At 40.0% G+C, this 25,553-nt stretch overlaps 1 protein-coding gene across 1 annotated transcript in view; it reads right to left on the reverse strand.

Annotated features, from left to right (window-relative positions):
* Positions 1 to 25,553, reverse strand: part of Wdr64 (WD repeat domain 64) — a 105,287-nt gene that overhangs the window by 18,467 nt on the left and 61,267 nt on the right. Inside the window, exons 15-21 of the mRNA XM_028865607.2 lie at positions 22,580 to 22,756; positions 12,036 to 12,166; positions 7,974 to 8,075; positions 6,143 to 6,212; positions 5,062 to 5,098; positions 3,927 to 4,063; positions 1,347 to 1,452 (exon numbers count right to left, since the gene is read on the reverse strand). Of these exons, the coding sequence (XP_028721440.1) occupies positions 1,347 to 1,452; positions 3,927 to 4,063; positions 5,062 to 5,098; positions 6,143 to 6,212; positions 7,974 to 8,075; positions 12,036 to 12,166; positions 22,580 to 22,756 (760 nt within the window). The remainder of the gene's footprint in view (positions 1 to 1,346; positions 1,453 to 3,926; positions 4,064 to 5,061; positions 5,099 to 6,142; positions 6,213 to 7,973; positions 8,076 to 12,035; positions 12,167 to 22,579; positions 22,757 to 25,553) is intronic.

The following is a 25,553-nucleotide window of genomic DNA, read 5'->3' on the forward strand; positions in this document are numbered from 1 at the left end:
AGAACACTTCAAGCTCTTTTTAATGAGCTGGGATTACCTTGATACCAAACTAGACAAAAATCCAACAAAAAAGAGGATTATAGGCCAATTTCCTTGATGAACATAGAAGAAAAAATTCTTGAAAAGAAAAACTTGCAAACTGAATTCAAGAGCACATCCATAATACCATTAATATGATCAAGTTGGCTTCATTCCAGAGATACATTGATGGTTCAATGGGAGTAGCCAATGAACAAAATTGGACTACATAATAGATTCAAGGACAGAAATCATATGATTATTTCAGGTGATACAGAAAAGGCCTTTGGGGAAAATACAGCATTCCTTTAAGATAAAATCCCTGGAGAGACTTGAGATGGAAAACATGCCTCAACAAAATAAAAGCTAACACATAAAAAAAAAATCAATACCACCATGATGTTAAATGAAGAAAAACTCAAAGCATCCCCATAAAGATCGAGAAGACAAGGGTGTCCACTTGAAGCATTTCTATCCAATATAATGCTTGAAGTTTTAGCTAAAGCAACAAGACAAGAGACGAAAATCAAAGGGCTATGAATAGCAAAATAAGCCAACTTTTTCCTATTTATCGATGGTATGGTACTATACAAAAGAGATTCCCCAAATTCCATCAGAAAATTTCTATAATTTCAGAAAAAGAAATTACCTGTAGGCTGGCCATGGTGGCACACACCTTTATTCCCAGCACTCAAAAGGCAGAGGCAGGCTAATTTCTATGAATTCAAGGGTAACCAGATCTACATAGCCAGTTCCAAGACAACCAATGCTACATAGAAAGACCCTGTCTCAAAGAAGCAAACAAAAAATAGATTTATTTGACCCAGATCCTGTGTGGGGGGGATAGAGCCTTGGATCCTGGCCTGAAGTAGGAGTATGCAGCCATTTGGCATTAGCTGATACCCTGGGACATGCCAGGCACCAGTCCACAGCAGTGTCCAATCTCACGATCCTGGGGCCTCAGCCTCCAGGAGGTCCAGCAGAGTCTTAGTGTCTAAGGCAAGTCTTGAGGATGTCTAAAAGAACAACACTCTGTAAGATGAAGGACAAATTCATGGGTGATTTCACCTGTATGCAAATGTCATCCATGCAAAGAACTACCTAGATAAGGACTCCAAATCCAGGCCCTGGAGGACCCCTAAGGGAGGACACATGCCGCAGGCAGAAAAGCTGCTGCTTTGTGTTCTTGAATCTCAAACTTTCTCACTTTGAGCATACCTCTTGGAGACTTTCATTTGTCCCCGTAAACGTCATGTGTGTTTCTTGGAGCCATTTTTATATCCCATAGATTCATAAGATGCAGCTTGATCTGCCAGAACAAGGCTTACCCACATTCCCGGCCAGCAGTGTCCGGCAGCACGAGTCAGTGTATAGTGACGTCAGGGAAATGGCTGAGTGCTTTGTGAAGGGCAGTATATCTTTCAGAAGCTTTCCCTGAACAAAGGCAAACAACACATCTTCCATTATAATAAATTCTATAAAACCGCAATATTAAAGTTGAACTTCACTCTACCCGAGACATCTCAATTTTCAGCTCTACTACTTAACAGGATTTTCTATTCTGTACTGAAAATAACTTGATGCTATCCATGAGGACTTATTACTTTGAAATGAATAGTATGGATAACTCAAAGTATGGGTGACTATTCGCTGATGGTTAATTTCCTCTTTCTTTGGTGTTATCCATGGGTCTTTTCACACACTTGCTTGCATGAGATCTCAACTACATGATCTCCCCTTACACAGGCATTCCCATCAGGGCCAAATGTAACTCCATGGTTACAAGGCATATTTCAACAGGAATACTTACGTGCCAGGAAAACATATTTCTGATTATTAATAATGGATCGCAAGAGATTCAAACCCAGATAAACTGTTTTGGAGTGGTATAAGCTAGCCCTTGGAAGGACTTCCATATATATTTATCTCTCTGAAGACTGAGAATAGAATTTGAGTCAGCAGCTGTTTTCAAAGACTTTCCTTGGATATCATATGTCGTTTCTTATTCATCACAGATAAGGCATTTTATTCCAAGATCATCTTGGAGGCAGTTTGTGTTTTCAAGACGGGGGTTTCACTAGGAAGCCAGAAGCCGTGGGCAGACTGGGACTGAGCTGGCAGACAGCCTTGCTGCTCTGTGTTCTCAGATCTCAGTGTGGATCACACAACACTGTTGCCGTCTCCTGGGTTCTCCATAGGAGAAGCCTTATCACAGCATTCACACATTCTTGTGTCTCTAAGAGTTTCAGGGTCACAATGGGCGGTCTACTCACAACTCTTTCATCCTCTTCTGTTCTCTTCTCCTACTTTGAATTTTTTAAAAAATAAAATGATTAATGTGTGTGTTGCGTGTGTGTGTGTGTGTGTGTGTGTTACATGTGTGTGTGTTGCATGTGTGTGTGTTGGTGTGTGTTGTTTTGCATGTGTATGTGTGTTGGAGTGCATGTGTGTGTTGTATGTGTGTGTGTTGGGGTGCATGTGTGTGTGTTGGGGTGCATGTGTGTGTGTTGTATGTGTGTGTTGGGGTATGTGTGTGTTGGGGTGCATGTGTGTGTGTTGGGATACAGGTGTGGAGGTCAGAGGACAATTTATGGAGCTGGCTCTCTTCTTCCACCTACACATGGGTTTCTTGGGATTGAACTTGGGTTTGGGGGCTTGTGTGCCCAAATGATTTTTACCTACTGAGCCATCTTGTGTTCCTTAATTTGTACTTTTAATTTGGGATGCCCACCCTCCATCAAAAACTCCTGGTAAATTAAAGCTGCTCTTTTTATGGTAAAAAAAAAATTTAAGAACACTCAAAGTGATGCAATACCATCTTTCAATAATTTATATCATTAAAGTTTTATATTAGGGCTCTGCCAGTAAAGGAGCTTGCTGCCAAGCCTGGCAACCTAAATTTGATCCCTAGGACCTACATGGTAGCAAAAGTGACTCTCACAAGTTTCCTTCTGACTTTTTCATTATTGCTATGGCATGCTTGCACCTACATGCACACACAGGCATACATAAACATACAGACACACAGATAAAGATAACGAAAGAGTATTTTATAAGCTATGTGTCAGTCTTCTTTGTTGCTGTGAAGAGACACTATGACTATGGCAACTTTTTTTTTTATTTTTTATTTTCGAGACAGGGTTTCTCTGTGTAGCTTTGTGCCTTTCCTGGAACTTGCTTTGTAGACCAGGCTGGCCTCGAACTCACAGAGATCCACCTGCCTCTGCCTCCCAGTGCTGGGATTAAAGGCGAGCGCCACCACTGCCCCATGTGTCAGCATTCTTACAGTCTGTTTTATGGCATGAAAATATGAATGTGTAGGGGTGTGTGTGTGTGTGTGTGTGTGTGTGTGTGTGTGTGTGCAGGCCAGGGAACAACCTTGGGTGTCACTCCTTAGGAACACCATTTACCTTATTTTGGGACAAGATCTCCCCCTGGCTTGTAGCTTGCCAGCTAGACTAAGATGCCAGCAAGCCCCAGGGATCTGCTGATCCTTCCTCACCAGCACTGGGTTTATAAGAGTGCTCTACCATGCTCAGATTTTTAATGTGGATTCTAGGCATTGAATTCAGGTCTTCAGTCCTTTATTGGCTAAGCCCCTTACCTCCGTTTATAGAATGCATTACTGATGACATTCATTTAAATATCCAATAGAATATTATCATGAATTTACAGCTCAGCTTGAAAGATTTGAAACTCTTAACAGTTTTGATGAACTAATGCCTTGAGTAGTAAAACCAGCCTAGTGTAGTTTGGCAGTAGTCAGTGAGCGAACTGAAAGACCATCTGTTTGGCTAGAATAGTGGAATGTTTGAATTGGATGCCATGTGGAAGAAGGCTGCAAGGCACAACTATCCTCTTTATCATCCCATTCCTTTTGAGTACCAGCCAAGCCCAAACTTCATCACCTCCAACGTCCACAAGCGGAGATGTCCATCCTCGTGTGCCGTGACCAGGATAGGAGGCTGTGTTTCCATGGAGCTAGTGGGGGTGGGCTGTTTTCTGCTCACTGGCTGCTGCTCTCCCACCATGTCTGTTTGCTCACCTGGGAGAGAAACTCATAAGCTCTGCTGGTATTTGTAATCCTTGGGGTTTCAAATTTAATGGAACACCAGAGAAGAGATGGGTGGGAAGAGAAATACAGGATTGTCTCAATTTTTTTTTTCTTTAGAGAATTCACAGGGAAGAAAATAGAAAGGCCTTTGTAGAATGGAATCCTGGATCACTGAAAAAAATCTAAAAGGCTTATTTGGGCTCCTAATGTAAAAGCCTCTAGAAGATTCTGTATGTGGTGGCTTTAGCCTTATGAAAGTTTTAAAACATCTAGGATGTTTTATAAGTCTAGCATAAGTTTTAGCAAAATGCATTGGAGACTAAAAAGTTCAGTCATACTTTGGATTTTAAACATCTAGAATTAGCATAAAAAGCATCATTTGTTTTTGTTCATCTTGAGAATGTTTCTGGACACACTATCCTTTTAAAATTAGCATATATCAACTGTCAATAATAACAGGTTTTATTATGACAATTTCACTCATGTATAGCATATATATTAGTCATATTTACTATGTATTACTTTTCTCATCCCCTCTTACTCCCATTGAGCCCTTTAAAAGGCATCATTTTAATATTCTTCACATTAGTCCAACCTTAGGGGGTCACATATCAGATATCTTGCCTATCGGATATTTACATTATGATTCATAAGAGTAGCAAAATTACAGTTACAAAGTAGCAACAAAATAATTTTACAGTTGGGGGTCACCACATCATGAGGAACTGTATTAAGGGGTCACAGCATTACACTACCAAGACCCCCAAACACTTCAATACTCAGTTACAGAAAGAGCACATCAGGAATATCCTATCATACAAAGTTACTGTCACAAAGCAGCTGGTCTGGGCTGTAGCTCCATGGTAGAGTGCCTGCCCAGCATGTGTGAGGTCCCAGGCTTGATCCCCAGTGTCATAAAGGCAAAAAAAAAAAAAAAAAAAAAAAAAAGACTCAGCTGCTTGGTTCTAAAGAAGAGCGCTGATACTGACCTTTGACCTCCGTGTCATGTATACTTTGTTTACTTCCCTAAATGGAGAAGAGAGAGAAAACATTTCTATGACATTACAAGGGGATGAGACCTAGTAGATGGGCAGCTTCTGCAGAGCTGCGTTGACATGCCTAAGTACTAATGTCAATGTAGTGCAGACATTTTCATAGTCATAAATAGAAGAGCTAGAAAACAATGGCAGTTCCTGGTGGCTTGCACTAGTGACTGTGATTCTGCCCCCGGTACACGCCCAACTCTTGGTGTGCATTGTCTCTAATTCTATGGACAGCCACACCAGGGGTCTTTATTTTCCCAATCTTACCCACAAGGAAACAGAACCTCGGTCTTAGTGACAAGGCTAGAAGTCGGACAGAGTACAGAGGGCTTGGACTGAGGCGTGGCTCTGCTGGCTTTTCTATCCACCCGTGTTCTTTTCTTTCTACCGCACTAGTTCTTTCAAAATACCTCTTGTATGAGTACCTCTCGACTTAGTAAAATCCTGATTAGAAAAGCACTCTGCAAAAATATGTACAATCAGAACTGAGAAGACAGCAGACCACTGCATTATATTATGGGCTGTGGTCTGATTACACCGTATGTGAAATATGATAACAGAGAAGAGAAGCTCAACATCACTGGGTTATCTTATAAGCATAAAAACAGTAGGTGTAACTTATTAATACACTTATTTATTAATGGTCATGTGTCGGTTGGTCACACATGTGAAGACCTTGAAAATAAATGAAGAAAAACAATGTAGTTGTTGATTTTTTTTTTGGGGGGGGGGGCGGGTTTCGAGACAGGGTTTCTCTGTGTAGCTTTGTGCCTTTCCTGGAACTCACTTGGTAGCCCAGGCTGGCCTCGAACTCACAGAGATCCACCTGGCTCTGCCTCCCGAGTGCTGGGATTAAAGGCGTGCGCCACCACCGCCCGGCAAGTAGTTGTTGATTTTGAGGGAAAACAAACAAGTCGCATGTACACATAGATGTACATACATCATAGATGTACACACAGGGGCCGAGAGCCACTGTTTCTGAGCCGCTGCTTGTAACAGGAAGATGCCATCTCTACCTTGCACTCACCTTGCTGCTCTGCGGACCCTTGCTTGAGTCACACTGGGTTGATGAGCAGATGGAATCCTGACTTGATCTCCTGTTCAGGGATGGAGGAGACACAGGCTGGAAGATTCAGACAGTCCACAGAACTCAGTGTGCTCTGTTCCAGTTTCAGGTGGTTATTTCCTTCTCATCCCTGAGAATATCGCACCCACTCATGACGTGAGCTACACCTTACATCCAGTGCAATGAATGCTCACTAGTGTGGTGTTACAGAGAATGCTGGGGAGCCTCAGCATTGAATGGGTATCACTGCTGCCTGGGTCTAGGAAACACAGGCCTGGCCTGGCTCATTGTTAACACTAGATTGAACTATTGAGGTTCAGAAACTGAAATGCAGGGGTGGATGGCAGCAGCTGCACACACACCCGGCTAATTTCTTGCTTGTTTTTGTTTGTTTGTTCGTTTGTTATTGTTGTTTCTTTTGGGCTGATCCTGTCTCTTCTATGCTTTGTGGCCATAGGCTGAAAAGTAGCTTATGTAAAAAGAACAGACCCTGATGATATTCTTCAAAGAGTTTTGATATAATTATAAGAAAATGTATAGGGAAGGTGCTAGGTTCTGACTCACCAAAGAGTGAAGCCTAACTATAGCACAGAAACATTTAATTTCCCTCTAGAGATTTGTTTAGCATTGTTGCTTAAAAGTACAGACTCCTAAAGCAAATATAAGTAGAAAATAGGAAAAAATACTTATTAGAAATTTAACAAACAACCCTCTGCTCTTGAAGGAATGGATGGAGGTTGCCCAGTTACACTGTATAGTATATGAAATTTCCAATGCCTTTTCCAGCTGTTCCCTCCAAGACCTAAACTGGCTACACATTTTTGGTGACTGTGTTAGGTTTAGCTAAAAGTAAGAGCCAATGAGCATTTCCCATTTCCACTTCTGTGGTAAAGGCACATGTGAGGGTGACATGCTAAGGATCTACATGGTGAGGGGACATACTAAGGGTCTATACAGTGAGGGGACATGGTAAGGGTCTACACATTGAGGGGACATGGTAAGGGTCTACACAGTGAGGACACATGGTGAGGGTCTACACAGTGAGGGGACATGGTAAGGGTCTACACAGTGAGGACACATTGTGAGGGTCTACACAGTGAGGGGACATGGTAAGGGTCTACACAGTGAGGACACATGGTAAGGGTCTACACAGTGAGGACACATGGTGAGGGTCTACACAATGAGGGGACATGATAAGGGTCTACACAGTGAGGACACATGGTGAGGGTCTACACAGTGAGGACACATGGTGAGGGTCTACACAATGAGGGGACATGATAAGGGTCTACACAGTGAGGACACATGGTGAGGGTCCACACAATGAAAGGACATGGTAAGGATCTACACAGTGTGGGGACATGGTAAAGGTCTACACCGTGAGGGGACATGGTAAGGGTCTACACAGTGTGGGGACATGGTAAGGGTCTACACAGTGTGGGGACATGAAAAGGGTCTACACAGTGAGGGGACATGGTAAGGGTCTACACAGTGTGGGGACATGGTAAGGGTCTACACAGTGTGGGGACATGGTAAGGGTTCACACAATGAAAGGACATGGTAAGGGTTCACACAATGAAAGGACATGGTAAGGGTCCACACAATGAAAGGACATGGTAAGGGTCTACCCCACCAATATGTCACAATACTGTGACAGTAAGGAACGTTGAAGCAAAGGAGTCAGCTCAACACACATTTTCCTTCAGTTGTCCTTTCTTGGATGCTGGCATGTGGGTAGCTCACATTACGTACCTGGGTTCCAGATAACCCTACTGGACAAGAATCTCTGAGTTACCTTACACAGTCAGGAGGTCGGAAAAGGAACATTATGTCATTAATCCGAAAGCGTTTGGGGTCCAAGTCAGGGTCCGTAGAGAAGCAGTCCTCAGGCCGGTATCTGAAAACAAGCGTGTCCTTGCCTAGTAAATGGCACGAACTATGAAACTCGCTTCACATTGCATAATTCCCATGCAGCTCTAGTTACTTAAAATGTTATCATTGCACATGAAGTGAAAGTCCAAATATGCCTTTGTTATCAAGGCTTTGTAGAACCACGTCATCATCAGATGATCTACAAGTATTTAATCCAGTTAACTGGACAGATTTCCTACTTATAGGTCAGAGTGTCTCATCCTGTAGAGGGACTATCTGGAAGTATCATACAGTTTAAATAGCAGAATTTTACTCTGAAAGTATGGAAGGATAGATTTGAGTGAAATGTGGTGCCTTGCCCCAGGATCTTAAAACTGAGTGAACAAGAGCAGATAATCCAGAGATTACCCTGCTCCTGTTGCTCTAGTCTTCCATGGACCCAGATCCCATGGGACTTTGCAGGTAGTGTCGTGAGACCAGAACAATAGTCTCTCAATACCTATACTACACTCTGTGCTATATCTCTTAACTATCACTTTGCATCCCTTAGGGCAAACTGACCTCTTAGAACATGCCCCTTTCCTTTAAGAGAAATGACACCTGCTAATTTGAGCTGATGAGTGATTGCTAGAATGTGGATCTGAATCATCCTCCAAGGACCTATATTTTAAAGGCTTGCTCCCCAGATCGGTGCCCTTGGGAGGTGTTGAGCTTTTAAGGGTGGGGTGTAGTGGAAGGTTTTTTAGTTCTTTGGAAAGCAGATCCTTGAGAGAGATCAGGCACCCTCTTCCTTTTTTTAAAAAAAAAAAAAAAAACTTTCTCACTATGAAAAGCTCTATCATTCATCACTTCGCTGATGTGATAACTTCTCACAGGCCCAAAGCAACAGGGTCTGTAGATCACTTGAACCTCTGAAGTCATGAGCCCAAACAAACTTTTTTTCTTATTATCTTAGGGATTTGTCACAGCAGCAGGAAGGAGACTAACACAATGGTGCAGGAGTCTTGTACGGATGGGACTAAGACCAAACAAGAAGCTTGTAAATTGGATGATGACTTTTTTAAGCTCAATGGTTTTAGATATATTTGATCATCAATCAGTTATGAAACAGATTATTAACTAGCAAGAAACATTATTAAGTTTGAACCCCCAAATCATGGTGTTCTCGAGAGAGAAGGGTTCTTTCTCTATGACTGGGGAAGGAGTCAGACAAAATGAGGTATATTAAGAAATGGCAGGTTGGAGAGATGTCTCAATGGTTGAGTACTGGTGGACCTGGGTTCAAGCACACACACACACACACACACACACACACACACACACACACACGGCAGCTCACAACTGTCTGTAACTCTAGTTCCAGGGGATCTGACACCCTCTTCTGGCCTCTCTAGACACTAGACATGCAGGTGGTGCACAGATATACATGCAGACAAAACACCTATACATATAAAGTTAACTAATAAATAAAATAGTGGAAAGGACCTCCATCACAAATATAGGAATAATTTTTAGTTTTATAACTGATAAAGCTGGGAATATATTACCTTACACAGTTTTGGGATGTTGTGTCTTTCTTTTCCAAAAGACTCCAGTGATTCTAAATATGTGTGTATATAGATGTGTAGTGACCAAAGAATGACCTCTGTGTTGCTCCCCTGGTACAGGACCTATTGTTTTTGAGGTAGGATCTCTCACTGACCTAGAACTTGTTGAGTAGGCTTGGCTGGCTGGTTGCTAGCAAGCTCCAGGGATCCACCTGTCACTACTTCTGCAGTGCTGAGGTTATAAATCTGTGTCACAACACCTGGCTTTTTATACTTAGTTTCAGGGATCACACTGAGGTCCTTGTGTTTGCAGTAAAGTCCTTTCCCCACTGAATTATCTCCCAGGACCCTACTGTTTTAAAATAATCATCTGCCTTCGGAAAACGGACATGACGTATAATCCACCAGAGTTGCTTTCTTTTATTGAGTACTAGCTTTGCATGCATCCCTTGGCAAAATGCCTGGTTCTTAAGTAAGAAGGATTGCTACCTTGAAATTGGAAATAGCTCAGGACAGCTGCCCCCTCCTTTCATGGTGGCATCACCACTGATCTTTTTCATCTATCTTCTTTTCCTTCTCAGCAGTGAGTCAGACAGAAACTGCCACCTTCGGTGTGAGAGCTGTTAATAAGAATGTGAGGAACTGTCCAGTGTGTGCAGACATAGGTATCAAATGACAAGCACACAGTGCAGAAGAAAAGCCCAAGGGTAGGCACTGAGCATTAGGGTGGAGCCAACTTTTGATGAAAAGGGGTGTGGTCCAGGTAGACCAGTAGTAGATAATGCCCTCTGACCAGAGGTAGAGAGTTCTTATGTGCTGTCCTCTTTTTCCTTTTTTTCCATCCTGCTCCCCTTTTCTCCAAGATAGACTTGATTTTATTTTGGCTTATTAGGATTGTTGTCCATTTTGTATCTGCAATTAATTTTACAAGCCCCCTTGACAGAGGGTGTCCCTACAAGGTCCCAGTACACGCCTCCAAGAACACAAGTCAAGAAAGTTTATTATTTACAGTTCAGCCATACAGATAACACATTATGCTAGTTCCTTTAAACAAATGGCAAGAACACTTAGAGATGGTTAACTGGGGAGAGTAAACACTCCAGTCATGATTCAGAACATCTCAACAGAACTGGCTGAGATCCGGGATGCACCTGCGACATTGGTCCTTGCTAGAGTCATCATGTAATAAATTGGATACTCTGATGTGAATGAGAAAGAAAAGGCTTCTAGAATGCCTATCATCGTTTGTCTCTGGCAAGTGAGTAGATGTTGGTGGTAGTAGGAATAGAGAGGGAGGAGAAGTTTGATGGAGGGGTGCTGTGGGATGATCTGTATGTCCTGTGGGAGCCCTTCTTGGGTTCTTTGTGGCGTTACCCAGCAGGTCCATATAGAGGATGATTAGGACCATGGGCCTGAGTGCAGGTGTTTGAGATGGTCTGCACTTGGCTGTGCTGGGGGATGGTCTGTATGTCAAGTTGTTCTGATTGATCAATAAATAAAACCTGATCGGCTGTGGCTAGGCAGGAAGGATAGGCGGGACTAACAGAGAGGAGAAATAAAAGGACAGGAAGGCAGAAGGACTGGCTGCAGCCGCCGCCATGACCAGCAGCATGTGAAGACGCCGATAAGCCACCAGCCACGTGGCGAGGTATAGATTTGTAGAAATGGATTACTTTAAGATATAGATTTATGGAAATGAATTAATTTAAGCTATAAGAACAGTTAGCAAGAAGCCTGCCACGGCCATACAGTTTGTAAGCAATATAAGTCTCTGTGTTTACTTGGTTGGGTCTGAGCGGCTGTGGGACTGGCGGGTGACAGAGATTTGTCCTGACTGTGGGCAAGGCAGGAAAACTCAAGCTACAGAGGGGCAGGTCAGGAATTGTGCAGCTTGATGTGAATAGGTAGTGATCTGAAGGGAAATGCTAAGAGATGATTGGAAATGTGTACTTGAAAGCTTGTGGATATTAGTGTGTCAAGTTATTACAGATTTCAAATATTTGTTGGGGATAGAGAGATGGTTCAGTGGTTGAGAATACTGGCTGTTCTTCTAGAAGACCCAGGTTTGATTCCTAGTATCCACAGCCTGACTCACAACTGTAACACCAGCATCAAAGTGTTCAGTGTCTTCTTCTGGTCTCTGCCTGCTACCAGGCAAAACACCCACATACACACAGGTAAATAAAATAAAAAAAATTAAAACCATTTGTTGAAGGAGTAAATTTAAACATGAAAAGACCATATATTTATGTAAAGGAGAAGTCTTTCGGATATATGAATATTTAAGGTTTTTTTGTGTAATTATGGAATTTAGACTCTCAGCACATAATGTACTTATGAAGATAACCTCCAAGAAAATCCTTGCTTGAAGGTATTACTTGCTATTTAGATGCTTATGCAGTTAAACTCCTATTATTTAGGGCAAAGATAACACTTACATTTCTTTAACAGAAGCTGTTATAAAATTCCATAAGATAATCATGCCATTTAAGGTTCCACATGCTATCAAATTATATCCCTCTGTTTGAAACAAATCAATGCAGTTGACCTCAACATCGACAGCAGGATTCTAAAAACAAAGGACACAGATGTAGACTGGTGGGAATGCAAAGTCAGCCTAATTAAAATGCTATACATGCACAGTGTAATTGTAATCAACTTAAAACAGTGTCATAGTATGTTCAAAGTCATTGAGCAAGAAATTTATTACCACCCCCCCACTGCCTTTAGCATTAGAAAATTTAGCTTGAGTAATTCACTGAAACAACAAAAACATTATCTTTAATTCTGGCCCCTTTTGATTTAGCTTTGACTTATTCTGCTTTACCACCCATTAGACTATTTCCATTTTTTTTAAATGTTCCCTTCAGTCTTCTTCGAAAAAAAAAAAAAACAGTGCACATTAGCACCACAGACATGCTAGCCTTTCACTTGGCTAGTCCACCTATCCAGTTTCTAATGCACAGAACTTTATAGAAGTTTTTTTTTCTATGTATTGTTACATGTGCTTCTTTGCAGTTATCCTGCCTCAGATATTTGTTGAGCATCTTAGGTTCTTAGAATACAAAATTAAAGATGGTGTCTGTGATCTGAGATGTGTATGAGAATTTAAAGTACCTAGATGATGTGTTAATTTCTGAGCAATCTCAAAATACTGTGTTGGGGACATGTGTAAGACTTGTGTAGCAAACACTTTATCCATGTAGTCATTTCTCCAGCCCCACTTCTGTACTTCACTAATTTATCATCTGAGTTAAAGTGATCATTTTTCAATTCTTTGTCACTTGTGCAATTACTTGACAAGTGCCTTGGTGCCAACTCACTGTGCACTCACCTTTCTGCGGTTATTGACTATATACAATGTTTCAGATACAGTGAATACGTATGTCCAAACCTAGTTCCAAGGACAAATAGAGTTGGAAGAGGTAGGCTCGACTCCATCTCTGAAGTGTTAAGAATTGTATGTATTAATTTCAAAGCCCTTTAATCTAACAATAAAACCTTTTTATTGAAACTACCAATGCAATTCAAGTCAGTGCTATGGCAACATTTGCTTCAATATGCGATAAACAGTACCTTTTCTATATTAAAGTGATCTGATAGACCGTTTTCAAATTCTGTAAGACAAGCCCTGTCATTTTCTTGTGAGTTACATTACAGTTATATCACTGGTCCTTCTATAACCTGCAGTCCTCTTGAAGGCTTTGGTATCTGACCATTTTGTCTCTGAAAAGGCTGAGAAGCTGGGGTACTTCAAGCTAATATTAAAGTATATTAATAAAGTTAATGAAGACACATTTGGAACAATCAAAAGGCCTAAATGTTTTGAAGAACAAGCATCAAACAAGCCAATAGCAAACAAATGATATCTTCCTTATTTCCCTGCCCTAACTCTCAACCAAACACCTTGGTACTTCATCCTCATATGAAGTATATATGTGCCTGCAAGCATGTTACAGAAATAACTTTCTGAAGACAATTTCTATCAACGTGTCTATTTTAATATGTATAGATACTTCTGAAATATTTGGAACAGTCTCTGAGCCCTAGTGGTTATGCATGTTTTAGTGGTCACATACATTTCAAGCATCTTTAAACAAGTCTGTGGTAGTAAAGGGATATGGGGCTGACATGTATCATGACATGGTCATATCTCAGAAACATTGTGCTAAATGAGGGCAACAACATACAAATACAATAGGAGCCACCGTTGTTACACGTGGACAACAAATTTATGCTGAAGAGAACCAGGTAAGTATTGACATGGCGGGTGCCTGAGGTGATGGTCATAGTCTCTGTCTTGACAGAGATTTGGGTTGTACAAAGTTCTCATCAAGTTCATTGAATACTACAATTGTATCTTGCTAATTCTCCTTTCTAATCCTCAATAATTCCACTAAAAACAACTCTGTAAAGCAGCAGTGGACTCCAGTTACTGATTCATATACTGAAGCATTCAAGGCAGCATCTATTTACAGCTTCTACTTCTGAAATATACTCTGAAATACATTTTTTTAAAATAAGGTGAACTTGAGGGTTGGTAGAGGGTAGATACACAAATAGATCCATAATAAAGTAAACATTGCAAAATAGTAGTTACATTTAAGGGGAGACATTTATATGTGTTTATAATTTTTTCAAATATTTTATAATAAACTATTGATGAAGAGAATACCAGGTTTGTCTCAAACTCCTGACCCTGATGTTTCAGCTTGAATGCCAGGATTACAAACCGCCATTCAGAGACTGACTGCACTGAGACCCCTGAAATCCCTCATTAGCTACCAGCCCACCAGGATCAGGAGAAGTCTCCCCTTGCTAGTTACCAACTGACCAGGATTGGGAGAGACATTTATTTTCCTGTGTTTTGGGAAATGAGGGTGCCTCCTCCTTTTAGGTTGCTTACAATTTTGGAATTTAGAGAATATCCTGAAAGAAAAAAGTCTGACAATGTCTGCTCCTTGTTTGTATTTTAGAACAACAAGGTAACGGTAACAGGTACATTCATGATTAACCAAATGGTGCTTCCCAAGCACTGTGAGAAGCAAAGATCCAAACCCATGAAAAGAAAAGATGCAGTTTGGTGAGCTGACTTTGAAAAACCTAGTTAAAGTGTATGAGAGATGGGCATGGTGGACTGTGCCTGTGATTGAGCTCTAGGTAGATCAAGGGAGGAAGAGCAGTTTGAGATGCACAATGAAACACTTTCTCAAAACAACAGATGAAAACCCAAGCAAAACAAATACACACACACACACACACACACACACACACACACACACACACACACACACATCAATCCAAAAAACAAAAAGGTCTATAATGATACATTAACTGGGCAGAAAAAGTGAATCCTTCTAATAAGATTTACACATACATGTTCCTAATATATGGGAAAAGTTCAATGTAAAAAGGGAATGATAACAGGTTTAAATAGAGGACATAACAAACGCCCCTTGAATGAACAGAGGATGTAACAAATGCTCCTTGAATGAACAGGGGATATAACAAATGTTCAATGAATAAGCAGAGGATATAACAAGTACCTCATGAATGAACAGAGGATAGAGCAAATACCCCATGAATAAACAGCAAAGTAAACTCACAGTTTACCAAAAATGCCACTAAAATATGCCAAATTAAGTGTTTTTCCATATAAATTGTTTTTTAATGCTTGATAAGACTGTGGGGGAATATGCACTCTCTTATGTAGTAATGAAAATGCAAAATTATACAATTGCCATGTAGGAGATTTGTCAATATATAGGAAAACTTCACAGGATTTGTTTTCCTCTACTAGTTTCATAATTTCTTATTTTATATTCAAACTTTTGATCCGTATTTCATTTGATTTTTTTGCAAGGTGAGAGATATGGATCTAATTTCATTCTTCTTCATGTAGCTATTAAGTTTCCCAGCACAATTCGAACAGGCTGGCTTTTCCCCAATATGTGTTTTTGGCACCTTTGTAAAAAAATTGGGTAAGTATAGCTGCATAGATCTCTGGGTCCTATGACCATTGGTCTACATGTTTCATGCTAGTTCCATTCCCTTCTTGATACTATGACTTTGTAGTATTGTAGAATATTATTTTAAAATGTGTTACATTTGTGTATGCTGTGGAACATTTGTTTAATGATGCAAAGATGTGTTGCATTCTTTTATGTTACATTTGTTTAACTCTGTGAAGCTGTGTTACTTTGCCTGTCTAAAATACCTGATGGACTAATAAAGAGCTGAATGGCCAATAGCAAGGCAGAAGAAAGGATAGCTGGAGCTGCCAGGCAGAGAGAATACTTAGAAAGAGAAATCTGGGAGAAAGGGAGAAAGAGCAAGGAACAAGAGGGGAATGAGGAAGACTTCAGGGGCCAGCCACCCAGCCACCCAGTCAGACAGTAAGAAGTGAAAAAAAAAAGGCATACAAGATAGAGAAAGATAAAAGATCTGAGGCCAAAGATAGACAGGATAATTTAAAGTTAAGAAAAACTGGTAAGAAACAAGCCAAGCTAAGGCCAGGCATTCATACATAAGAATACATCTCTGTGTGTATTTATTTGGGAGCTGGGTGGTAGGCCCCCCAAAGAGCAAAAAAAACCCAAAAGCAAACAACAACATTGTAGTATAATTTGAGATCAAGTGTTTGATGCTTCCAGCATTGCTCTTTCTGCTTAGCATTGTTTTGGCTGTTTGGGAATCCATGATGGTTTGAAAGAAAATGTCCCCCAACGGGAGTGGCACTGTTAGGAGGTGTGGCCTTGTTGGAGTAGGTGTGGTCTCACTGGAGGAATTGAGGAACTGTGGAGGCGGGCTTTGAGGTGTCATATATGCTCAAGGCTCACCCAGTATCTCAGACCACTTCCTGTTGCCTGTATATCAAGATGTAGGACTCTCAGCTCCTTCTCCACAGCATCATGTCTGCCTGCATGCCAGTGTATTACACCCTGATGATAATGGACTAAACCTCTGAAAATATGAGCCACCCTAATCAAATATTTTTCCTTTATAAGAGGTGCTGTGTTCATGGTGCCTCTTCACAACAATAGAAACCCTAATTAAAACAGGAGGATCTTTTGTGCTTTCATGTGAATTTTAGGAACATTTTCATATTTTTATAAAATTCTGTGAATAATGTACTTGGATTTTGATGGAGATTATATTGAATATGCATTGCTTTTAGTTTTATATGTATTTTTACAGTATGGATTTTGCCAGTCCATAAACATGGGAAATCTTTCTGTCTAGGTTTATCAATTTACTTCAATGTTTTAAAGTTTTTGTTGTAGATACCTTTCACTTCCTTGGTCATTTCTGGGTATTTTAAAAATACTTTAAGTAATTCTTTGATAATTCCATATAATATGTCTCTGAGTACTTTTTAAAATCTACTGTGAATTGGAATATTTCTCTGATTTCTTTGTCAACAGATTGATTATCACTATGTAGAAGGCTTTATGTTGATTTTGTACCCTGCTGCTTTGCTGAAAGTGTTTCCCTAGGCCAGAGATTTCTGGTAATATCTTCCATGTCATCTGCAAATGGAAGGTATTTTACTTCCATTCCATTTTGTCTTTCTTTTCTTTCCTTTTTTTGCCTTATTTTCATTGAAGTAGAATAATGTAGAAATGACCAATTATTAGATACTGATTTATTCATTTTTTAGTGATTTGTGGGGGTCCCTGGAAGCTCTATAACAAACAGGGAAATGAACTCAGTGAGACAAGAAGGAATGAGTGAGGAAGAAGCATGACTTAGCCAATGTTGGGTTGAAACTTCTGGAGCCTAACACCAGGTGGTTTTCTGATGTAATACAATCCCTGGTTCACAAGGAGGCATAATTACATCAAAACTCAACTCAAAGTTCATGTGACCATGAAGATGGTTTCTATAGTGTAAGGACCTAGGATCTGATGTGGTCCCTGACAGAGATAGCGTATAGGTCAGCAGGCTATAAAGTACATGTGACATCTCCCCTAAAGATGGGTTCTATTGACTGAGAAACAAAGCTAAAAAATAAAGGTCTAGGGATAGGGAGTCTTGGATAAGCATTCTGGGGAGTTGGAGTGAGGTCTGGCTCTACAGATAGGAAAGGTCACCATGTCATTAACAACATCCACTCCCAGCCTTCTGGGTGGAAAACAGGTATTCAATTCCTCTGTTGAAGAGACAACCCTGGGTGATGAACATGCCCAGTTTCTCCATTGCTTATCTGTGAGTACGTGTGTCTTCTACAGTGATTTACTTAAAACTCTGTGTGTACTGCCTAATTGCCAAGTATGACTTCACTTGCTACCTGAAACAGAATGATCTGGAGAAATAGTTGGAACAATGGGGTTTTGCCCTTAAGAATCTGCTGACTGCCATGTAGCTTCTTTAAAATCTGCTTTCTTGCCTTTCCCACCTATGGTTTTAGAGGATAAAGTGAGAATAGAAACTGGGCCTAGGATCAAAGCCTTGCAGGAGCTACACTCGCTTTGGCTCTCTTCTACACTCATTGGTGTAGACTGCTTATTCCAGAGATATTCCCACAACACTCCAAGACTTCAATGACTTTTTTTTTTTTAATAATGTTGGTATGAGAGTAGGCATTTTTTTTTTGCCTCACTCCTGATTTTAGAGAAATGTTTTTTAGGCTTTCTCCACTTGACATAGTGTTCATTATGAAATATATTACATCTATTACTCGTTTTATTCAGGGCTTTTATCATGAAGCGTTTATTGGACTTTTCAAAGGCCTTTTCTGTGTCTATTGGTATGAATCATTTTATTTCTATCCTAAGTTTATTTATGTGTTGTTTTACATGTGCATACTAACTTGTGTATTGAATCAGCCTTGTATCCCTGCTGTGAAGCCAGCTTGGTCATGGTGTATAACTGTCTCCATCTGTTCTTCAATGTGATTTACAAGAATCTTTGCAACTACATTTGTCAGGGAATTGGACAAAGGTTTTCTGTTTCTGTGATCTGATGTTGGTATCAGGGTGATACTGGCTTCATAGAATAAGTTCTGACTTGTTCCTTTCCTATCAATTTTGTGGAAGGATTTGTATATTAATATTAGCTTGTGCTTAAAGGTTTAATAAAATTCAGCAGTAAATCCACCTAGTCCTGGGCTTTTCTAATCTCACTGCCAATTATGGATCTGTGTAGGTCATCTTGATTTAATTTTGGTAGGGCACATGTCTAGTATTTACTCATTAAAAAAAAAGATCTTCCAGCTTTTTTTGAAATACATGTTTTAAAAACATTCCTTAATGAACCTCTGAGTTTTTTGAGGTCTGTTATAATATCCCCTGTTCAGTTCTAATTTTATTAATTTAGCTCTTCTCTCACTTTCTTTTGGATAATCTAGTTAGGGGTTTGTGTATCTTTATCTTTTCAAAGAACCAACTTTTTATTCGTTTAGTTTAAAAATGCCTGGAGATGGTAGGTGGCTGTAAAACAATTTAAATAGTTAAGGCCTCCAAATGCACACTGTAAACTGGTTGAGGTGATAGATTATATTGTGTGTGTGTGTGTGTGTGTGTGTGTGTGTGTGTGTGTGTGGTGTGTTATCAATTTTTTTTTTTTTTTTGGTTTGTCGAGACAGGGTTTCTTTGTGTAGCTTTGCGCCTTTCCTGGAACTCACTCTGTGGCCCAGGCTGGCCTCGAACTCACAGAGATCTGCCTGGCTCTGCCTCCCGAGTGCTGGGATTAAAGACGTGCGCCAACACCGTCCGGCGTGTGTTATCAATTTTAGAAAAGGAAAAATTGAAGATTTCTATATGAAGCTCATAATTATTTTCAGGATATATTATTAAATGAGCTAAATGAAGAGTCATAAATATGTATAGCATTCTGTTCTTTCCTTAAGAAAGAATGGGAGAGAACTAAGTATGACTGTTTATTACAATCTTAAAAAATAACACCACAGACATAAACTGGCAACTTAGAAACAAAAATTTAACTATTCAGGTCTGTAACAGAACAAAGTAGTAGGGAAAGAAAAAAATTAGGATAGGCTTTTTTGTGTGTGTGTCTCAGAATAGAAATGGTTGTGTAGATTTTATTTTATAACTGTTGCATGTTTTGCATAATACAAGAAAAAACAATAAAAAACCAGTAAATGAGGGCCAGTAATATGCCTCAGTTGATCAATGACCTGAGTTTAATTCCTGGGACCTACATGGTGGAAGGAAAGTCGTGACTACCGAAAGTTGTTCTCTGACCTCCACAGCTGCCCACACACAGATATATACACATACATCAATAAATAATCATTTAATAAATGATAAATTAAAAGTGCAACAAGTACATCTAACTGGATGCAGACTTGGTAGCACAGGAATTGTCTCAAGTACTTTCCAAGCACCTAGTTTTATGGTACATTCCAAGTCACATGTACCCTGAGCCCAAAAAGCACAGTAAAGGAAGGAAAATCTTAACCGTGTCATCAACCGTCTTGCTGATGGTTTTATTATTTTCCTGCAACTATACTATACAAGAACATAATAAAAGATAGTCTAGATATTGCATAGGTGTATTAAATAAAGATCAGCTAAAACATGTAAGAATTTGTCAGAAAAAGAGTTATCAAATAAAACAAAAGTAGCAAAAGCCAGTTACTCTAAACTTTGAACTGGGAATATCAGTGTTAGGAGTGATATATTTTCTGATAAAACTTTCCTAGTCATATCCATTGAAAATGCTATTATTTAGCCCAATGAAATTGTCTAAAAATCTGTGTACTGTACACAAATATATGCAATATATATTTATGTAATATATTTAATATGTGTACACATATATCATGGAAGTAAAAGATATGAAGAGGAGGAAACCAATAGAAAGGGAAAGGGGAAAAAGCAGTGGGGAGTGGATATGTTCAAATATGTGGTGTACTTAAATAAATAAAGTTCTCATTATAAAATCTATTATTTTATATAAAGAATAGATATCAATTATCATTAAAAAAATTTTAAGAGTGTCTCCCTCTGTATGCTAGTTTGGCCTGGATTTCATGGCAGTCCTGAGGCTTCAGCCTCTTGACTGTGGTGATCATAGGTGTGAACATACGTGCTGTATAAAAATTGTTTAAAAGTAAAATTTATGAAGCAATGTGGCTGGAAAAAGGAAATGCGCTGAATTTGTGTACAATTCACCATTTTTAACTCCCAGATCACAGCAAGTGTGGAAGATCTTACATGACATCAGTAGAGTACAACAGACAGACTCCAGAGTAGGACATGATAATGTCCAGTTTCTTAAGTACACAGATTCATAGGAAGGAAAAGAAATTTATACTTTAAAAGCTATTTAATATATCTGTCAATCAAATGGATCTTGTGTGGCCCTGGCTGAAACAAAGATCAAGAAGTTTTGAGGAAAATTGGAACTCTGGCTTGAAGACTAAATGCATTATAATAATATGATATGATATGATATGATATAATAAATACAATACAATACAGTATAATATAATAGTATAGTATAGTATATAAAAATTTTGTAATCTTATATTAGATATCTCTATATGTTTCATGTTAAACATGTCTATAAAACAATGTTATTGCTATTTTAAAAATAATTAATGCCTAGAAATATATACTGAAATAGTTAAGGCTGAAAAGACACTATGATGTTAAAGATCCATTTTAATATCCATAGATGGTGAGTGTATGAAGAATGAAGAAACCTTGCTATAAACAAAACAAATTTAATGCCTAGAAGTGCTATTTTTTGTGGTTTCGTATATGTTTTTAATTCTCAATGACAAAAGGTAAAAAGTTAAAAATTAAAGAACTCAACTTTTAAGGCCACTCCACAGGAGAAAACCCATGTATGATTGGAGAGTTCAAGGGCCCTGGGGGTTGAACCTGTAACTATTATTGTGCTAAATAGTGATAACATCAAACTGCCCTCTAAATTCACATCTTCTTACACGCAGATTGGTGCAGCCCTCAGACCTCATCAGCAAAGTTTCTTTGTGCAGTGGATAGTATGTGGCGGTATTTTATTTGTGCTCTAACAAGTAAAGCTTGCCTGGAGATCAGAGGACAAAGCCAGCCACTATATTAAATATAGAGGTCAGGCAGTGGTAGCACATGCCTTTCATCCTAGCACTCGGGAGGCAGAGATCCATCCAGATCTCTGTGAGTTCAAGACCACACTGGGAACAGAGCCAGGCATGGTGGCACATGCCTTTAATCCCAGCACTAGGAAGGAAGGAAGATGGCAGGGCACAGAAAGGTATATAAGGCATGAATAAACAGGAACTCACTCTCTTGAGGCTGAGGGTTTCATAGAGGTAAGAATGTGGCTGGCTTGTTCAGTTTCTCTGGTCTTTCAACTTTCACCCCAATATCTGGATCTGGATTTTCTATTAATAAGACCGTTTAGCAATTTGTGTTACAGTGGCACTTAGTCAACAACTAGTCAAACTGCAGAGAGTAGGTGACTATGGAGTGCCTAGCCATCTATCTCAGAGCCCCTTTCCAAAGCTCGGGAACCATTGTGGGAAAGGAGGCAGAAAGATTATAAGGGCCAAAGATGAGGGAGGGCAGGAGTGAAAGTGTCCTCTGGACATGACAGTACCACTGCTCTCATGGACTCAGGGTAGCTGGTGTTGCCCACACAAGATCAGCTCAGTCTCCAATCTGAGTGGGAGAGGGATTGAGTGCTTTACAAGCCCCCCCCCCACCATTAAGGATCAATGGACAGTTGACAGATTCTCAGGAAGAGGGGGGGGGATCAATTTTCTTTAAGGGTGTGGTTCCTAGTATGTCAACCATGCTTCAGCAGATGGCCCCATAGCCAAAGGTACATGAACAACACAGATTGGGAGTCTATGAGTTATTAAATTAAAAAAAAAAAAGACACAAAGTTAAGGGATAGGAAGGTAGGAGTGGATCCAGAAGGAGTTAAGAAGAGGAGTTGGGGTGAATATGATTAAAATACATTGTATGGAACTGTCAGTGAAAGTATTTTGTAAAAAGAAACAACATACATTAGTTTGTTGAACAAAGCTTTTCTGGACGATTAACTCAACATCTGGGAAAGGAATGGCCATCACCCTCTCTTTCGTTGACATTTTCAGGTGTACAATATGGCTCCCATACTGTAGGTAAGGCATGGCATCAGGTAGCTCCCATATCACCGCAAGGAAGAGATCATCCTCTTTTCCCTTGTGCAGAAGAAATTTAGTAAGTGAAAAAAAAAGTTCAATGAATTATTTCCTTTGAGCTGTTCTTAAATAAAGCAAACACAGACTAGTACCCCATCATCCTACATCATCAACTCTCAAGCATTGCCTTTTTACTCAAAACATAATTTTATTTGCTTCTCATTCCTTATCGTAACCAGAAACCCGAATCTGCTGTTAGTCATGGAAGTCTTATTATCTCTACAGGTACATGCCTTAAGCCACCTCTATATCTGTTGGTTAGCTTTATGTCAAATTGACACAAGCTGGAGTCCTTTTAGAAGAGGAAACTTCATTGAGAAAATGCCCCTACCAGATTGACCAGTGGGCATGCCTGCAGGGCATTTTCTTTACTGATGATTGATGTGGGGAAGACCAAACACACCGTGAGTGGTGCCACCCCTGGGCTGGTGTTCATGGGTGCTAAAAAAAATCAGGCTGAGCAAGCCATGAGGAGCAAGGCAGTCAGCAGCACTTTCCCATGGCCACGGCATCAGTTCATGCTTTGAGTTCCTGTCTTTACTTCCTTCAATGATGGACTACAGACAGTTAAAATAGAATAAATCCTTTCTTCCTCAAGTTGATTCTTTTCCAAGTGTTTTATCAAGGCAATAGAAAGCCTTACCAAGACAATAAGATGTTGCCTTTCTCCTTTCATCTATTTATTTCTTCTATTTTCGTGTGTATGTTGTGCTTGTATGTGTGCACGCTTGTGTCCATGTGTGTATGAGCATGTAGAAGCCCAAGGTTAATGTCAGGAATCATCTTTGATTGCTCTCCCACCTTGTTTACTGAGACAGCATCCCTCAATCACATTCACACATGAATGTGAGATGAGAGGGGTGCACCTTACATTTTTATTTTCTTTTGTATTATGATCCTTTATCCTACATGGCTCTGTTTTCTAAATTGCTATTGTTAGTGATATTGTTCATATTTTACTTTTGTATGAGCATAACAGCCCGAAATTTTAAGGCTGGTCCTTTTGCTAACAGACTAGGGATCCTTCTAGAATGAAACGTGGCTGTGGTGGAGCAGAGACGGCTGCTGGGGGAGTGAAAGACAGTGTCTGCATCCCTAGTTCTAGTGTGATCTAAGTTGGGTGTGGGTGGGAGGTTCCTATTTTCTTTGGCCTTTTTCTTCAACTAGTGAATAGATAAAAGCTCTGCCATCATTTAATGGATTCTAGGTGCGGCTCTGAGGCTTCCATTTTTCTTATCTCCTCTCTCTCTGTTTCTCTCTGTCTCTGTCTCTCTGTCTCTCTTTGTCTCTGTGTGTATGGGGGAGAATTCTTTGGTCAGCATTTATTGGGTCAAGAAGAATTTTGGTGACCAATCCGTGGGATTTGGGGTTCCAACAAAGCAAGGATTCAAAACTGTTGTTTGGCCTGGGCTTGGATCCTGTGGCCTCTCATGATATAAGTCTCCAGGATGAGATTCCAGTTAGCTGTGAGAAATCCTGAGGCTGAAGGAAGCAGTAGACTTAGTGGTCCTCTTCCAGTCTCCCCTTTCACTGGAATTCTGATCTGCTTTGCGTAGTATGTTGCCAGTTCTTCAATGTGAAATAGGAGGTGTTAAAAGTCCCCAAATACCCCTCATATATTTACTACTGTCTGCTTTACAAGAAATTTCTTAATAATTTAGTCTTTCAACCTTTAATGAATATCTACTACAGGCAGGGCAAGAATGCAGATACAAAATGAGGTGTTCAATTCTTACCAAGGTTAGACTAATGTTCTTTACAGAGGACCAGAATAATTGAAGTGGAAGTGGCTAGGGCAGAACTCAAGACGTTTTTGATATATGGTGGTCCCATATATCCCAGTCAGACCTTGAACTTCTGATCTTCTGCTTCTACATCCCAAGTGCAAGGATGTGTGTGCCATCATACCCAGTTCATGTGATGTTATAAATCAAACCTAGAGCTGCATGCATGCTTAAGGCAAGCACTCTACCAACCTAGCTGCATCCCAAACCCAGAATCAGGGTTCATTTTGCAGCCCTTCAAATACAGTGAGCATCTATGATTACTGACATTCCGATGATTGATTACAGCAACTTCCAGAAGGTGAGTGACATTGTGTTTTATGTGGGCTGCCAAGGCTTTCCTCTACAGCCACATTTTGAAGTATGCAGACAACAAGGGAAGAATCTACCAGCTGTGGAAGATGCTCCTTCCTTTCTCTCAGCTAAAAAGATTAGTCATCCCAGTCGATGTTTGTACTTCATCACTGAAATCCTATTCAAGACTTATTTTCCGGTCCTAGCTTCCAGAGGAGAACAACAAAGGCAATGTTAGTCCTTGAGGTCTAGCTGACTGGGTGAGGGCCACACAGGCAGGATAAATGATGTTGGCTTCTTTTTAAATTTGAAGAAGGCATTAGTATTCCTAGGTGGTAATAGATTCACAGGGAAAATAAATTAGCCTATCTCCAACCTCCTCAAACAACCCTGAGCAGATTGCACCATTAACCTTAAAATAAACAAGTCATTTTGGTGAGGAATGGAAAAAGTGACTTGAGCATCTTTGAATGCTTTAAAGGCCATAACGGACAAAATCTGCTGGGGAGCCTTCTGGAGGAGCAGAGAATTATTGCCGAGGCAGGGAGTGGGCAATGTTAGCAGTGGAAGATGTATGTCAGTCCAACCTTTCTGACACCCATTTTAAGGGATCCTGAATGATGCTAAAGCAAGAATGTGATGCGTAGGATGCTGGGCCTGGGCAGCTGAGCTTTCTGCCATTTGCTTGGACTTGAGCAAAGTTGGTTATAAGCATCACA

This window comes from Peromyscus leucopus, chromosome 15, assembly GCF_004664715.2.
Source record: "Peromyscus leucopus breed LL Stock chromosome 15, UCI_PerLeu_2.1, whole genome shotgun sequence".
In the NCBI taxonomy this organism is placed as follows: Eukaryota; Metazoa; Chordata; class Mammalia; order Rodentia; family Cricetidae; genus Peromyscus; species Peromyscus leucopus.